Here is a 17,327-nt window from a genome sequence, read left to right as displayed (position 1 = left end):
GTGAGGTTGTTGGAATGGTGGAATAAAAAGTATATGACGATCGCGCCACACCAGCTGGTACTGTGAATTTTGTTTGTTTTCAAACTAAAAAAAAAACAACCCGATATGAAAATATTGTTTTGAACCTAAACAAACAACTGGGATCTATGACGTAGTGTCATCACTTTTTGATTTTAGCTGATTTCGTCACTTTTCTCCCTTTTTCTGCATTTTCCCCCTTTTTCCCTACTTTCTCAAGGATAAGGACCTGCTGCGAATGATCATCCCGAGTATGCACCGATTTAAAGTGCACGAGTGCACTACGAGTAGCACTGTAGAATTAAATGACCCCAACTTTCCCTGATCGCAGTCCTTCTTGGCTTGTCACTTTGCGCAATAATACGTTATCCAATTTCGAACCAGAAGGAATTCAATCCAATCTTGTAGTTCATTTGTAGCTCTCAGCATTTTGATGAGTCATAGATCGATCGACGCAGATCCAAGAGGAAACAATTAATGCAACGTGATGAAACGATTGTCAGAGGTTCATGAGTGGCCTTCAGCGATTGACCGATTTATTGGGAGATAGATAAGATATCCACCAACCAGTCTCACACTTGACAGATATTCCTTACCGAGTATTGATCCTACTACGATACCAGCAGTCATCGTACCTCATAACTTTTACATCATCACGGACAGTGAAGTAAAGAGCATTTCTGCAAGACACAAATCGTCGCTTTGACCATCAAGTACAGTACTCTTGTTATCACTAATCGGTGTGTACTGTGTACTGCTAGCTCATACACACCAGAGGGGCACCGGGTCATACCACATGCGAAGTAAGGGACATGGTAGTCCGATTTGACTGCGTGCAGACATTACGCAACTTTGCATGCAACGAGAGATTTAAAATTGTATGAACATATTGAAGAGCTTTGACGCAAACAGCATCTTGTATTATAAGGTAGACATATACAGTATATATTACGACGTACTATGTAAAGAATCTAGTTCTAAGATCTATCTGATCGAATTTCCCCATGTCTAATTCTCTAATCATTTTCTATACCTTGGTTAGAACCTCCAAAGTTGTGTTGTCCACACCCTCAACCAATTTCCTCAGAACTCCCTCAAACACCTTCTTCAGCTGTTCTACCTCTTCCTTGATCACCGCCGACCCTTCCTTCCAGACCACTATCATCCTCAATCCACCCTCATGTCCAATCACACTAGCGTTGAACGGAGGAGCGTACGGGGATGCTTCCTGACCCCAAATCAAGTCATCTGCACCCTTGGGAAGTTTCGTCACACCCAGGTTGGAGAAACTGACACTCTCGTTGAAGGGTGCGGGAGAGTACGCCCCAGATAAGAAGAAATCTTCCCACTTGGTGACTCGTCGAGGATCTTCGTGTGGTGGGTCGAACTCTCCATCAGGTACCCAAGCCAGCATGCCCATATCCATTCGACCAGTTTGCATAGCTTGAGGATCGATCAGTTCATCTGCTACTTTCTTGGCTATCACCCAGAAATCGTCTTTCCCATCCATGGGGATATCCACTTTATGGGAAGAAACATAATTGCCCGTACACAGCGCATGACCTAATGTTGAAGTTCTTTCCGATCGAGGGGTGGACCCGCGTACGATGAATGGAGTGAGGGTGTAGCGGTAGACCGACCAGACACTGACCATGAAAGCGGCTTTGAGGAGACCATGTAATGTCTTGATGCCGTGTTCTTTCGAAACGAGCTTGAGGTTTGTGATGAGATCGAGCGGGAGAGAGATGAGGGTTTGAGCAGGTGGACAGTCGACTGGACTTTGTCGGATGACTGTCGAGGGCCATGGCGTGGGTTTCTTGAAGTAAGGTTGGATGAAGTTTGGTAGTTTAGGCAATAGTAATTTGTCGAATACGATCGGAAGGAAGTACCCCATTGTCGGCTTCATGCTGATGGTATCTTCCACTCTTGGGATTTCAGATAGCTTCTCGTATGGTAATGACGAGATGTCATCGGCAAGCAGGAATTCCAGCAGAGCCAGGAGACCTCGTCCGTCATTATAGATATGATCGATAGCCAAAGTGAGGTATGCTCGTGATGATTCGGATTCGGGGTGGGTATGCATTCGGACTTGCCAAGCTGGGCCGGACCAGAAATCTTGCTTCCTACCCAATACATACGGTTCTTCACCGAAGACCTCGGCCAGTTCTTCTTTCGCATCGGCTTTGGGCATATATGTTGTAGAAAAGAGGATTTCACTAGGTGACCATATTTCGTCTCTACTCTTGAAGTACGGTTTGGTCGTTCTCACACCTTCCACACTGCTGTACAGGAGAGGGAAATGTCGTTGTAACTCGATGATTCGGTTTTCGAGAGATGGCTGGGAAGGTAAGACAGAGGAAGACGGGTACGCTACGGCCACTACCACCACGGCGGGGAAAGTCGAGTTCCGTCTTGCAACACTGTATCGCTCGTGCAGCGATACTGCGAGAAAGCGATACTGTTAATGAACGCTGGCGTATACCATTCCATCCTGGCTACTTACAGGGTCTTATCTGCTCAGTCTCATTAGTCATTCTGTTGCGATAGAAAGGTGTACGAAAGGTACAAGACAAGGTATATGTACATATGCAACCTATGTATATATATATATTGTCGAGATACGTGTGTCTCCGTGATGGCTAACAACCTTACTGGAACTCTTGTAAACGGCCACCGAAATATAGGTGTGTTGCTCGTGCCCGCGTGTAGGTGCCTGGACCTGCCTGGCCTTTCGCCGAAGGAGACAAGGGTCCGAGCTGAGCTGAGCTGCAGTTGGGGCCAAAGCCTAAAGATGTCTCCATCTCCCTGATCTCCATTTACCTACCTGGGCAGGGAGACGCTCTGCTTACTCACTCTATCAACGGCAAAGACAGCTTGTTATCCCTAGGTAAAGTATACCATCACACCATTGTCATGATACGGGTTTGAACAGCAGCTGAGAGGATACTCTCACAAGCAAAGGCTCAGTGGTCTGCTTGAAGACTGACTGATCATGCAAACGGAAAGGGCGAGAAAGCGGAGTACTTGATCCTGCAACCCTAAAAAAGGATACAGCGTTCATTTGGCCCACCAATCCGCAAGTCAGGGAGGATGCACTGTTCACAATCAGTATCTTGTCAGATTGTTTACAGGTTCATTTTGCTTTCAGCATCCGTCATAAGGTCTAGGTAGACTATCTATCTTATCAGAGCAGAATGCAATCTTCATGATCTGCATATTGTCCGTTGTATTGAACATTAAATCTGTAACGAGTTCAACATCTAGTTTCCTTTGTCCCTGTTTACCACCCGGCCAGCTGGAGCTGAGCTAATCGCGTGTCCCTCCCTGCCGTCACACATTAGCACCGAGCAGGGATGGGACTGCTGAGCTGATGAATGCATCAGACAAGAGAGCTGCGACCTAGTTGTGATATGCATGAAGATGATATGGATGATCCATATATCAAAGCTACTACTCGTACGGCCGTGATGACATTCTCTTAGCCTTTACACTTTTGTTCCCCTGAAAAACATCTTTAAACCACCTTCTGTTGTCATCTATCTCTATCATTTGTAATCTCATCCGACATCAACAAACGATAACAGACGATACATCGTACCTCGTACACCATCCCATTCATATACCGATCGACACTGTCGACGCTGGCCTCACGCTAAAAGCATCGGCTATCACCCAACATCATTGACATAAAAGCGTACAGAACAGGTGACGTCCCCGTCAATTACCAATCGCGCATCGCTCGTTACGACACGATTCTGCGTTCAACACCCGCTTTCAATCTCCTGCATTTGCTTTCGCCCACTTCCAAGAATAACCAAAGTGGACCGCTAAGATCTGGACCTCGACAATGGCAGCGCCTCGGCGTGTGGGAGGCCAGACCAATTACAGCTATACCGCTAATTCTGCCAACAACAAGCAAGCTCAGGTGGGTGGTATCCTCTTCACTTATGTATGATCGTTGCTGACATACCACATAGCTTACCAACGCCTATCAAGAGCTTGCAAAAGAGCTGGGGACGGATAAACTCAAGATCATAGGAGGATATACGTTAGGACGTGTCATCGGTGAAGGTGGGTTATCATATCAGTCACTGTGACATAGTCAAGCTGACATCTCTCATGTTCATGTTTAGGTACATATGGCTCTGTCCACATCGCTACCCATCGTCTGACGGGCACGAGGTGCGCTATCAAGAAGATACCCAAATCGTTCACTCCTCATCTTACTCGCGAGATCCACCATCACAGGAGATTACATCATCCCTCCATCGTCCACCTACACGAGATCATCGCTACAGAATCGCACATATGGTTAGTCACGGAGCTATGTAGCGGAGGAGAACTGTTTGATTACCTGGTGGAAAGGGGGCGGATGTTAGAGGGAGAAGCGAGGAAGCTTTTTGGGGAATTGGCTGTTGCTGTAGGATGGATGCATAGGCAGGGTGTGGTACATCGAGATTTGAAGCTGGAGAACGTCTTGTTAGATGGGGAACTCAGGATAAAGCTGGGAGATTTGGGATTTGTCAGAGAATGGCAGAGGGGGAGGCTGTGAGTATCAGCACTCTTTACCTGTAGGGTGATGCTGACAAGTCTTCAGAATGGAAACCTTTTGCGGAACGACTGGTAAGTGCTTTTCCAGTCCAGGTTTTGTCCATCTTATGCTGAGTTACCATGTGCAGGTTACGCCAGTCCAGAGATGCTAGCGGGAAGGAAATACTTGGGAGTGGAAACGGACATTTGGTCAATGGGAATCATCCTATATACACTGCTGTGTGGTGGACTTCCGTTTGACGACGATGACGAGAGGGTAATGAAGGAATTGATCATAAAAGGAGAATATGAGGAGCCAGAATGGTTGAGTGAGGGTAAGTAACAATCCTCCAACCTCATCCTTTGTCCTTTGTCGCTGACATTAAGCAGAGGCTCGATCCCTCATTCGAGGAATGCTACAGCAGGAACCCTCCCAACGACTCACCATTGAAGGGATCTTCAACCATCCATGGTTCAAAATGACGATTGTAGATCGATTGCAAGGTCATTCCGGGGACTCACACTCTATTCCCCCTTCACCTCTCCCCACCAGTCCTGGATCGGGCGACGAGTTCTTCGCTGAACCTTTCAACAAGAATGGATCGTCTCGTCTGACCCCTCACATGGCTCAACCATCTCCTCTGTCATTGCACACGCCTACTGTCCCTCATGTTGAATCCGAACCATCCGAAACATCTGCGGCTGACAGCGAGAACGGAACTGGCACTACTCCACCTACCACTGCTGAGGAAGATGACGGAGAAGATATAGAACCGCCCGTTCATCGTGTCAACAGTAGTGAATTCAGCGCAACGGAGAAAGCTCTCGAATTACTTCACCCGAACAGCAGTCAATCAACTATCAGAAGACCTGGTTCAGCGTCACCAAAGAGCGGATCTTACGTCAAAAACAGAGTCGCCGTGAAATCATCTCTCGAAGGACAGAAGGAGGAAGATGAGGAGAATGAGGGTGAGGATACACCAGCCAGCCTACCCATCCTTGACGAACATTCTCTACACCTTCCGGTGGCTCAACACTCGCGTACTCCTTCGCGGACCAAACGACGATCGGTCTCTTCAACCATGTCTATGGAACGTCGCCATTCTCATCACAGTCTGTCCGGACAGTGGCAGAGGTATCACCCTGAAGATTACATGGTCAGACTGAATGAAGAGAGGCCACCTCCTTTCACCACTCCATCTGAGAAATACCTGCTTAACCAGCTCAATGATATGGGCATGGATGTCGGTCAGCTCAGGCACTCGGTCGAAAGTGATGCGTGCGACTCTAGCGCCGCAATGTGGTGGATACTGCGAGCGAAGCAAGCGGAGAGAGGCGAGACAGACGATGTCATCGTCGCTCGAGAAGCTACTGCTGCGAAGAAGAGAGAGAAAGCAGCTGCTTATGCTCGTGAGGAAAGGAGAAAAGCCAGAGAAGCGGCCAAGGAACAAGCGACTACCATTGGAGAGTCACCTGAATTCCGAAACTCACCAGCTGTCACCTTCAAGGATGAAACCGCTTCAATACCTATCACACCATCTTTCACCATCATGGATCTGGGTGCACCCATCACTGGACCGAGTCAGCCGATCTTTGCATCCCCTGACAATCTCCCCTTATCCTCCAATTCTTCAGCTGTCGAAGCCCTCAATGCTATTAGTCCGCCCCAATTCGAATTAAAACCTCCTCCCGGTACTCTTGCCCCACATCCCCAAACTCCCACTACTCCTCCCCGTGAACCCACTCGGGATCTGCTCTCGACACCTGAAGCCTCACCAGCTCGTGACGGCGAGGATCGCAGTGCAAAAAGACGATCGCCCTCCATGTCGATGTTACAGCGAGCGACTTCCGCCTGGGTGGGAAGTAAGAAAACCGAAGATCGACCAGCAGAAACCGATTCACCTGCTTCCTCACACTCGCACAAGGATGATAAGCGTAGTACCTCTCCATCCAAACTCCATAAACCTCCTCCCAAACATAAAGTATTACCCCGACCCGATCCGGATCACGACTCACTGCTACGACCGTCTCCTGCACCCACTCCCCCGCTCATTGCTACCCCTCTCACCACACCCCAGCGCGAAAAACAAGCATCACTCGGTAGATCAGCTCAACACCTGGGCGCTGCTGTCGATTTGACGGAAGACGTTCCTGCTTCATCGTCCACTGGATCCATCACAGCCGACCAGCTTGTCGCTGGACCCTCGAAGAATCCCAAAGGCAACAAACGAGATAGTCTGTGGACTACTTTCCGTCATTTGTTCAATGAGGATAAGCGTAGAAGGAAGAGAGAAATACCTGGTTCACCTCTAGCATCTGAAAGCAAAGTGTCACCAGCAGTTGTTCTTAGTCGTGGACCCAATGCTCGTGCGCCTCATATCCACAGGACACCTCTGGCTCTTCCCGGATCGAGACGAACCTCATTGGACGGTCGACCTCCAATGCACTCCCGCCGGTCCAGTAGCGTCACATCCAGGCGATCGTCCTTCGATGGTCACAACTTGCACGATCCCAGCGAATTGAGTGGGTTGTATAGAAGGACCAGTCAGCGAAGTCACGGGAGTCAGACCCCGACTTCCGACCGAGAATACGTCGATTTCCCATCCAGACCAGGCTCAGCACACTCTCTTCAACGAGGCAATAGTCGACGGTCATCCATGTCGATGCGTTCCCCTTCACTCGTCTCTGACAACGCCTCTGGTCGTTTCAAGGGTGGTGCACCAGCTTCGCCTCTGCACAACTATCGTCGAAGGGCTCCTGGAGGAAGTGATTCATCGCGTGTGCGACATTACCGGGTCATTCATGATAATCAGTCATTACGTCCCTCATCGGTAGCTTCCAGTATCAAATCGAATGCTTCAAGTCGAGCTTCGTCAGTGGAAGGTAGGAGAGATAAGGAAGGTGATCTGGATGATAGTGGTCGTGATGATCCTTCTTCCCTACGCTCACAACGCCGGCGAAGGGAAAGCAAGAATTCACTGGCTCAGCAGATACATCGCACTCGATCACCACTCTCTGCTCAAGTCAAGAAAGGACCCATACGTGATGTGTTTCAGAAGAAGCAAGACGACGATTGGATATCGGAAGAAGAGGAAGAGTACGCCTGTGGATTGGGTCAGATCGGAGGTCGAGGTGTTAGTAGTACCACAAATCAGATGTGGATAAATGGGGCGAGAGCATCTGCTTTCCCAACTGTCAACGCTTCGATGAAAGCATCTACCCCTGCTGGTAAGCGACGCGAGAGGGGACGAAGAACAAGTCTAGAGGAAAAGCAGGAGAATGATAAGGGGAAGAACAAGGAACCTACGGGATTGGGTATAGGTATGGACAGCATGAGCGGTAGTGGGGGAGGTGGAGGAAGCAGGGCAAGAAGGGGGTTACCAACTGGACGATCGGCTGCGCCTGTCATCGAGGAAGAGGAGGAGGACGAAGAGTGATAGGACGATAGGACAGATGTTCATCTTGTACTTGCCATCTGGATTTAGGGGACAATGATTTTGCTCGGTACACGAATACTTATAATGCATCCAATGAGTATATCAACAATAATTTAACTGCCAATGTTCCGGTATGATACTAATACAACATGCGCTGGTGCTGAGTGTTCATTATGCTTTGGTGGGTAAGGAAGATCTTGAGGGTTTCTTGCGCTTTTGCGACTTGCTGCGATCGGATTTACCGATGTTCATAATTGAATGAAGAGGCGGCATGACCTCTATGTGTGAACTGTGTTAGCTTGGTACCATTTTCATGGTTTTGTCTATGTATACAAGAAGGAAGCTCACTCTTGTCATACACGAAATAATTGATAATCTCCTGTGAACCCTTCTCTATCGCCTTTTCCACCATTCTGGTCCCAATCTCGACTCTATCACCCAATTTCACCTTCTTGCCCTTCTTCACACCCTCCTTGGCAGGTGATGAATTCGGACCCGAACCCGAGTCAGATGGATCTCGCTCCACCAGCAATTGGACCATTCTCAGATCCTTCATCGATATAGCTATGTCCAGAGCGAAACAATCTCTTATGCTTGGATCTGCACCATGAAGCAGTAAGAAGGATACCAGCTCGTAGTTTGAAGTTAGGATTGCTCGAAAGAGTGGATACCCTTTATGAGAATTTGGTGAGGGGTCGTATTTGCTGAATAGATAGGTGATCAATGGGTGGACAGGCTGAGAAGGGTTGAAAGGATCTCGAAACAAGCGACGAGGGAGTTCTGAGCATCTGAGTGCTGGTGCGGTAGGTTCGGGAGGTGGTGTGGGTGAAGGTGAAGGTGATCTTGATCTTGATCTAGGTCTATGCCGCTGATCCCGTTTGATTACAGATCCAGTCGAATCCCTTCGCTTGGTATTGGGTGACTTTGATAATTCTTCCTTTCGGAGGGGTTCCACATATCCTCTACGCCGATCCCAGATCTTCCGTATCTCCTCTGTTACCTCTACGGTACATATTGGGTGTCTGAGTGCACGAGTGAGAATCTCGTTTGGACCATAGGCGGAATATAACTCGAGAAGGTAGATCGCAGCGTAGTGTGGGGAAGGTTGGTGGAAGATGGAGTGAAGGTGATTATTCACGCATGGCAGGAATGGATTTAGAGCCAGGAGATGGATATGATGAAGTAGCTGTAGAGTCCACTTCTATCAGCTGACCAATGTAAGGTTGAAACTTGATGAGGGTTTACTTACTTCTACTGGCAGATGTGTCAGAGTAACTGGCATGATATCTATCGCCTAGAGATCGATTGTACACATGTATGCCCAACGAGAGGTCAGTCAGACTCGCTATAGCCCCACCATCCGATCCGACTCGGCGGGTTGGGTTGTTTGTATGGGAGATTGAGGTTAAGAATTGTTTAAGCAAGAGGTGTTAGTTATAGATACAGATATAAATCAGAGGAATACAACAACACAGAATCGACAGGATCGAAATCAAGAAAGCCAAACTTGAGGCGTGTGCGGTGGGGGTTAGTGTGTCACGTGACATGTATATGTACAGTGCTGCATTAATGGTACGCTTTCCCTCTTTCTTTCTCCCTCTCCCTCTCTCCGATATTTCACGATTGTTGATTGTTGAAATAATTCATCCTATCCTCAAAGATCAATTCACCGTTCATACTTTGTTTGCTTTTTGGTCCATCAGCACCACCCAGAATCAGCCATGAGGTCCTCCATCAGAAGAGCAAAAGTACCTAGGCGGATCGCAAGCTCATCTATACGCTCGCCTTCACTCCGATCTTCCGCCATCTTACCCCTCCGATCCACCGCTCCTTCATCATCTCACATCCAAACGCGTACATTCTTCGGGATATTCAAGAAGAAGGAAACTCCCACGCCTTTCGAACCTGCACCACCGCTCTTATCGCAAGATGACCTGTTCCACCCTCTATCGCAATCACCTTTTCCTGCACTTCGAGAAAAAGCAGATCGAATAAAATCAGTCTCGCTCTGTCCTACCTCTTTTGAGAAACACCATGAACGGGTGAGGCCCGCGTTCGACTGTCCGGATTGTGGCTGGCCTACGCATAAGAATCAGGAGAGATGGGAAGAAGGTAAAGAGGAGCATAGGGAGTACTGTGGGAGGTTGAAGGAAGTGAATGAGGATGAACATGATTTGAGGAGCGGTAGGAAGATGGTCGAGTTTGAGAATATGCCTGGTAAGTTGAAATATCCGCCTTCTTGACTGAGCCTTTTAACTAATGCGAAAGTAAAGAGGAACAGCCATACGAATCAGCCGTCAACTTTGCATCATGGGACACTCTCTTCTTCACTCGAAATTTCCTTTCGATAGATTCCGATCGATCCGTTCGACATGTGTCTAAAATCCTCACTTATCCTATGACCATCGCTGGTGTCTTGCACCAGAATGGACCTTTCACTTCCGGCAATGGTAGAATAACCAGAGAAGGACGACGTAGTATGGCTGGTGAGTCGACGTTCTCGAGCTACCTGGGATCAGCACTAACTTTTTGCACAGCCGTTCACTCTATTCTCCACTTGCCTCCCGGTGCTACTGAAGGGACCGTTCCCGAGAAGCCTCAACCACCCTTCCGACTGTTCCTACTCGGTGCTCGAGCCGAATCCACCCTACCTCCACATCTATGGGCTCAACTATGCTGGCTTTTCCCTCGAACCAACTTCAATATCTACTTTATCGGACCTGAAGTCGGTTTACCATTAGTCAGTGCCGAGCAGCGTCAAAAGAAAGAGTACGCTTTCTCTGAAGAAGGCGGATGGGGTGTACCCAGCTATACACTCAATTACAATCAGCGGCTATCCCTTACATCTATACGAGCACCCTATGAGCAGATTCACGAGCAGTTCGGACCTTTCGACCCATACACCGACGTGTTCTTCGCTTTCTCACCTGGTTTCGGTTTCCCCCATCAACCCTTGTTAGAGAAAATCACAAAAGGCGGTAAAGGCCAAATAACGTTTGATCGAGCGGAGGAAGTCAACAAGTCCGAAGCTGGAGCGACCGCCGAAGATTCCGCCAATGCTTATTCACCTGCGGAAGTTGATGGTGAAAATTCGAGAGATGTACCTTACGCACCACCCGAGACCCTCGTTCAAGCTCAGACGACATGGAGACGACCACTGCAGCAAATCTTGGAAACGAAATGTCCATTCTTCTTCACTGCCTTTTCACCATTAGACTTGCAACGTGACGTCTCAGCTCTGTTCGGTACCAACCCTCCCTCCGCTTCTTCGCCTGGATCAGCCGTTCGAGAATTCCCAGATTACGTTGCGCTGCCTACAGGACCTATAGAACCTATCGAAGGAGTCACAGATGAATTTGAATTGGTCTTGACACCGGGTGTGAACCCTTTCGGAAGTTTGAAATGGGAGATTGCAGAATGGGATGTGAGGGTTGGTGTGAAGACTAATTGGGGTACTTGGGGTATAAGAGGAAAGAAATACGATGTTGTCAATGGTAAAGATAGGGTGTAGATTGGAGATGGACTTGTACGGTTCACGATTCTGCATGCAGACCACTCATGGTATATATATCATACATCATAACTACCATCCCCATGTACCGGGTCCTATGACACACATCAGCCTTGAATCCGGCATCATTCTGGTGTTTCTCACTTACCTCCCTTCATCTTGCCTCTGATATTGCTTGTGATCCATCCACCGTAGAAGTCACTGCAATTGTAGAGGTCAGCAGACTGCCTGATGATCTCTCGATCGATGGATCTCGCTTACCCCTCTTGTACTCCGACCTCTTCATCGTCGACGAAGCATCTCCAACTTCCCCCTGCTTGAGCCTCACTCATTCCGGTAGAAGCGTAGAAGCTCAGGTAGTCTTTTATAGGGGTGAATCCTGGTGTAGGGCTGGGGTACGACCATATCCTGTCATTTATCGGCCTGGAAGAAGATGGGGGATTAAAGGTATGATACGAAGCTTTACCCTTCCACTGTGTAAATGTGAATCGTGTCAGCAGGTTTCAGATTCCTTCTGTTTGCTATGCTACTGACCTCGCAGAAAGTTTGCCTTGATGTTTTGGTGAGAGGTACCTTGATTGCAGAAGGGGGGAGATAATATGTTGGCGGATGACTATAACCCGTTACCACCATTCGAGTCCGTGGTGAATGAGAATGACCTCGATCGCTCACCTCGTTTCCAGCACTCGATAACCCTCGGTGGTATCAGCTATGACCGTCTCGATACCCTCTGCAGAAGTCCAGACTACTCTCAGACGACTAGTTGAAAAGAGGTGTTGTCAGTCAGTCAGTCAGCAAGCTGGATTGGAAGATAATTTGGGTGATTCTCACTTGGGTGTACGTTGCAAAGCTGGTGGACGAGGGTACTTCCATACGTCCTCTTCGGCTTTCCGAGGAGCAAGAGGAATCGCTTGATTGGAAGTCATCTTCCTTAGGTGCGTACTTGATAGACCAAATTTGTTGACGAAGATGGATTGAGCTCTAGGCAGCATTACCGAGTGGACTTTGAGCTCAGTGAGAGGGAGATGAAAACCATTCATATTCACGATGTGTATATATACCTCGATCGTCAATCCCGGTTTACATAACTAGGTATGTAACAAGCATATGACCGGATGTTTGACCTCGGGCTCATCTTCTTGGCTTTTCAACCTGAATCTTCTATTTATGGAGTATGCATCTTCTTGGTATCTTAATTGTTGGTTACTATCTCTGTCTTCATTCTTGGCATGACTGTCATACCATACCTGAGGTGTCGGACTGTCATCATGCAAAAAAAGTCCTTTGATGACCTGTGATATATGGCTTGTAGCTTTCAGCTGGACGTTGAACGAGTCATGGATCACCCTTTGATGCACTTGCATCTCAGCTGCAGTTCACTGTCCACGAAGCAAAGCGTTCTCATGTTGACAAGATGAAGAGATGTTACGATGATGACGCTCGGCTGAGGATGAGGATTGTTTGTGTGTTTGATACTGTATATATCAGGGTTTTCAACCATGTCCCCTCGTATTTCTTGGGATAAATAGATCCTTAGCTTGATCCTTAAATTCACAGTTGACAGTCCACAGTTAGTCTTGGCATTCTTACATCTTTTCATTCTTTTCATCTTCTTCATCTTCTTCTTATCACAGCATCATCATCATCAGCATCATCATAACGCATCAAGTGGAGGATCTCTTTACAGGCCTCAACAAGCTAAGGGTAATAGTCGCAGTAGACAAAGACATTTTGCAGCAACACTCTTCATCGACCAAATCGACACCCTACCCTCGGTGTACCCTCTCATCCTTTCCGGTTGAATAATCGCAATCATAATTGTGATCATAATCATTCCCATCGCACAACACAACCACAATCACACCGACCCACAGCCCTTCAACGCAACCTCCTGCACACCCAACACTCACATACACCTCACTCCGCATCAACACATATCTCATTTCCCCTTCCGTTCCAGATTTTCACCTCGTACATCTCTTCAACAAGCCTGGTTCAAATCCTTATCCGATACTCGTACTGCGGCAACGAGTGATCAAACCTTCCCCAATCAGTAAAGCATTATAATCAAATCCAAGATTGCTTCCCCTGCGACTGGAAATACCCAGATCAACACAAACATCTCCGGTCTATTCTGATGATATAATCAACCTTTCATTATCACTAATTCGTATCGCATCGCTATCGGTTTTTAGTCAGATCAGTCACTCTCAGGCATCATGGGCTTCCATCCCTTTGAAGTCACTCCCGCCCACTTGGCGTATACCTTCCTAGGAGGTTTCGTCGTGGTGTTTGGTATGTTGTCTTTGTTCTTGAAAGAAAAATTGTACATCGGTGAAGCACCCATCGCCACCGTCTTGGGTATCATCATTGGACCACACTGTCTCAAACTGTTTGACCCCGCAGGATGGGCAGGTCATAATGATGAGGTAACGGATGAGATCACGTTGGAAGTAACCAGAGTGATCATTGCTATCTCGGTTTTCGCAGTAGGAGTTGAATTGCCAAAGGTGAGTTTTCCCCTTTTATCTTGAATGGCACATCTCGCTCATTGTGCTGCATTTCATACCTCGTAGGCTTACATGAAAAGGCATTGGAGATCCCTATTCTTCCTCTTAGGACCATGTATGATCTGGGGGTGGATGGTCTCAGCACTGCTCATGTGGGGACTGATCCCGGGACTTCATTTCCTCGGTGCTCTAGTCATAGCAGCAGGAGTGACACCGACAGATCCTATCTTGGCTCAAGCGGTTGTTGGTGGAAAATTCGCCGACAAACACGTTCCCACCCACATTCGGCATCTGCTCTCAGCCGAATCTGGAAGTAACGATGGAGCTGCTTTCCCTTTCTTATACATTGCGTTGTATTTGATGCTCGACAGAAGTCCTGGACATGCTGTCGGAGAATGGTTCTACATGACCTGGTGAGTGTAGATGCGCTTGAAGTAGAACCTTCGCTTACCCAAATTTCAAAAATTTAGGTTGTACGAAATCGTCCTCGGTGTGACGATTGGTGTCCTTCTTGGATTTTCCGCTCGAAAATTCATGAAGTTTGCAGAACGAAAGCGACTGATTGATAGACAGTCTTACGTCGCTCAATATGTCAGTTTGGCTGTCTTGTCAATGGGTAAGCCTATTTCGTCTTTGAGGGAGCGTTATGCTATTAGCCTGGATCAGCGCTAACTCGCTTTCACTCTTTGCAGGTGCGACTGCCCTCTTGGGGAGTGATGATCTCCTGTGTGCCTTCGCATGTGGATGTGCTTTTGCCTGGGAGTGAGTTGTTCTCTCAAGTTGGTTCATCACCCCGTTCTTCTTGTTGACATTTCCATCACAGCGGTTACTTTAACAAAGCTACCGATGACGCCGTGTTCTCGAACGTTATCGATCTGCTTTTCAATTGTGCTGCCTTCATCTATATCGGGGCCATCATCCCATTTGGAGAATGGAACACACCGGACGTAAGTAATATGCCCTTTCTCCGCAAAGCCACAATCGCTGATTCACAAGTTTAGCTTCGAGTATGGAGACTTGTGGCGCTGGCCATTCTCATCCTCCTCGTTCGTCGGTTACCAGTCATTATTGGTCTCTACAAGTTTATACCGGATATCAAGACATTCCGGGAAGCCATCTTCACTGGATGGTTTGGTGAGTCGAATTGCCAGATTCAAGCGTCGCTTTACTGACCTATTTACAGGACCTATGGGAGTCGGAGCCATTTTCATCTCCACCTTGGCCAGAACCAGCATACCCGAGGGTCATGTAGACAAAGATACTGCTCAGGTGGAACGTGTGCGAGAAGTAATCGGTCCCATCACAGCGTTCTTAGTGCTTTCATCAATCGTTACTCGTGAGTTATTTGTACCATGCAATATCTCATCTGCTGATGACCTGGATAGACGGTCTGTCCATTCCTTTCTTCTCGCTCGGTCGACGAGTACACTCGATCACCTACACCCGATCTCGGGGTCTATCAATGGATCAACGGGGAGACGAGCCCGCGTGGACAACTCATGCTCGACGTATCACACCAGGTCAACAGATCACCATCAATCGTGACGATGACCCTGAGGAGGGTGACATAGGCGTCAAGAGGAGAGATACGCTTCATGACGGATATAACGGAGAGAAGCTCGGATCGCAAGATAGTGGCGGTAGCTCAAGCTCACGAACTATGCCACCAAGAGAAGAAATTGAGATGAAGGAGCAGAACGGGCTCACACAAGAACCAGAGCGAATGGAAGGCGAGGAATTAGGTCGAAGACGCTCCACCGATAGTGGCAGGTCTAGGACTAGTCGTCGGTCTCGACGATCACGTACGAGTAGAAGAAGTTCTGTAGACAGTAGAGGATGTCATGTGGAAGGTACAGATGATGAGCAGGAAGACGAAGAAGCACGGGGAGATAGGGAGATTCACGACAAAGAGGGTGAGAGAACTCCGCCTTTGGCTGAGTATCGTGAAGGACACCATCTCATCATCGAAAGGAAGAAAAAGGGTAGCGAAGAGGTGCGATTCTATTTTTCATACATCAGATCCACTCGGGGCTGACATGTAAATATAGGTCGAGGTCGAGGTTATCCGTAATCATTTCAGTGACGACAAACCCAGCGAGCAAGAGAGTTTCGTCCATCCGCATCGACTCAAGCACAAAGAATTGGATAAAATGCTTCACATGCTGCCAAAATCACTTGAACACGCCACATCCCATGTCCGAGACGAGGGCAAAGAAGCGGTCGATCGGCTTGGATTAGGATTGATGAGAGGAGGTGCCAGCACGCCCAGTATAGTGGAAAGTGATCATCCCTTAGAACCTTCGGCATCGGTGCAAAGTGGTCGAGGTAATGTCCAGGCCACAGATGGCGAGAACGAGGAAGCCATATCTGATACCGAGGAGGCTCCGTCTTCTGCCAACTATCAATCATATAACAAGATTCCAGCGATCAACGTGCATAAAGGAAGTGGGAGTGGAACCAAGAGTGGGAAGAAATCAATCACAGCTAGACTTTTCGGTAGGAAATCGAATGAAGGCGAGAACGACTCATCGAAAGCCGAGGAAGGTCTTGCACCACCCAACCCTACTTTACTTGTCCCTCCCTCCAAATCAGATATATCCAGACCGGTACCGATTGTCAATACACCTGACCAAATGGAGAATGACGGATCAAGAAGTGGCAGTTTTGGCATTCCATTGACCAAAACCATGTCAGCTTCTCGAAGTCCCGCCATTCGATTCGCACCCGACGTCGAACCTTCCTCCGAATCCGCACCGACGATCAATAATTACGGGGCAAACGCTCCTGGATTCAAGAAGAACCCTAATCTCTCGATGTTCAGATCTGCGTCCATACAGTCAACTGGGTCTGGTCGAGGCGTCGAAGGTCCTAGTGTTTCGTTTGTCGAACCGGAGAAGAAGCGGTAGTCTAGCTCATGTTGGATTTCTAGTTGTGACGACTTTATATCATTCATGCATTGAATCCGGAATATAGGACCTTTCAGCACATAGCTCGAATACGACGCTTTATCGTCGACCGAGTGCTATTTACGTCGTGTAAAATGTGCTGTCTTCGGCAAAGATCATCGCTGTAACGTGTTTAATTAGTGAAAAAAGCATATTGTTTTGTCTAACATTACGAAATTATGCGATAGGAGGATCCATTCCACAGTACAAGTGTATACCTCCGATGCATGCGTGTATTTGATTCAACAAAGATTTATTCCCAAGGATCCAAGATGATAGAAATGATATGCTAATAAACAGACAACTAATACGTGTACGGGTTGCAGGGGTATCTGATGCAAGGATATATGAAACAGGAGAGCCGAGGAGAGGGGTT

At 47.8% G+C, this 17,327-nt stretch overlaps 6 protein-coding genes across 6 annotated transcripts; 3 read left to right on the top strand and 3 right to left on the bottom strand.

Moving 5' to 3' along the window:
* Nucleotides 1–1,045: 1,045 nt before the first annotated feature.
* I302_106979 (uncharacterized protein) lies at nucleotides 1,046–2,552 on the bottom strand (the record flags this gene model as incomplete). The annotated part of the gene is made up of 2 exons (XM_019192371.1): nucleotides 1,046–2,460; nucleotides 2,522–2,552. The coding sequence occupies 2 exons, from the start codon at nucleotides 2,550–2,552 to the stop codon at nucleotides 1,046–1,048; spliced, it is 1,446 nt and encodes a 481-aa protein (XP_019045368.1).
* A 1,313-nt stretch (nucleotides 2,553–3,865) lies between these two features.
* Nucleotides 3,866–7,985, top strand: I302_106978 (uncharacterized protein; the record flags this gene model as incomplete). Its single annotated transcript, XM_019192372.1, has 6 exons — nucleotides 3,866–3,943; nucleotides 3,996–4,089; nucleotides 4,152–4,566; nucleotides 4,616–4,641; nucleotides 4,698–4,883; nucleotides 4,939–7,985. 6 exons carry the CDS (start codon nucleotides 3,866–3,868, stop codon nucleotides 7,983–7,985), a joined length of 3,846 nt encoding a protein of 1,281 aa, XP_019045369.1.
* A 171-nt stretch (nucleotides 7,986–8,156) lies between these two features.
* Nucleotides 8,157–9,267, bottom strand: I302_106977 (uncharacterized protein; the record flags this gene model as incomplete). Its single annotated transcript, XM_019192373.1, has 3 exons — nucleotides 8,157–8,263; nucleotides 8,334–9,171; nucleotides 9,235–9,267. The coding sequence occupies 3 exons, from the start codon at nucleotides 9,265–9,267 to the stop codon at nucleotides 8,157–8,159; spliced, it is 978 nt and encodes a 325-aa protein (XP_019045370.1).
* Nucleotides 9,268–9,706: 439 nt separating this feature from the next.
* I302_106976 (uncharacterized protein) lies at nucleotides 9,707–11,496 on the top strand (the record flags this gene model as incomplete). Its single annotated transcript, XM_019192374.1, has 3 exons — nucleotides 9,707–10,202; nucleotides 10,259–10,471; nucleotides 10,523–11,496. The coding sequence occupies 3 exons, from the start codon at nucleotides 9,707–9,709 to the stop codon at nucleotides 11,494–11,496; spliced, it is 1,683 nt and encodes a 560-aa protein (XP_019045371.1).
* Nucleotides 11,497–11,568: 72 nt separating this feature from the next.
* On the bottom strand, nucleotides 11,569–12,422 carry I302_106975 (uncharacterized protein; the record flags this gene model as incomplete). Its single annotated transcript, XM_019192375.1, has 6 exons — nucleotides 11,569–11,591; nucleotides 11,645–11,697; nucleotides 11,758–11,969; nucleotides 12,031–12,109; nucleotides 12,169–12,255; nucleotides 12,328–12,422. 6 exons carry the CDS (start codon nucleotides 12,420–12,422, stop codon nucleotides 11,569–11,571), a joined length of 549 nt encoding a protein of 182 aa, XP_019045372.1.
* A 1,293-nt stretch (nucleotides 12,423–13,715) lies between these two features.
* Nucleotides 13,716–16,912, top strand: I302_106974 (uncharacterized protein; the record flags this gene model as incomplete). The annotated part of the gene is made up of 9 exons (XM_019192376.1): nucleotides 13,716–14,006; nucleotides 14,073–14,419; nucleotides 14,477–14,622; nucleotides 14,699–14,768; nucleotides 14,830–14,953; nucleotides 15,008–15,140; nucleotides 15,190–15,342; nucleotides 15,392–15,999; nucleotides 16,055–16,912. The coding sequence occupies 9 exons, from the start codon at nucleotides 13,716–13,718 to the stop codon at nucleotides 16,910–16,912; spliced, it is 2,730 nt and encodes a 909-aa protein (XP_019045373.1).
* Between the last annotated feature and the right edge of the window lie 415 nt (nucleotides 16,913–17,327).

The sequence above is a fragment of the Kwoniella bestiolae genome, chromosome 5, assembly GCF_000512585.2.
Source record: "Kwoniella bestiolae CBS 10118 chromosome 5, complete sequence".
In the NCBI taxonomy this organism is placed as follows: Eukaryota; Fungi; Basidiomycota; class Tremellomycetes; order Tremellales; family Cryptococcaceae; genus Kwoniella; species Kwoniella bestiolae.
The sequence above is the reverse complement of the archived record's forward strand: the minus strand, read 5'-3'. Positions and strand labels throughout refer to the sequence as shown.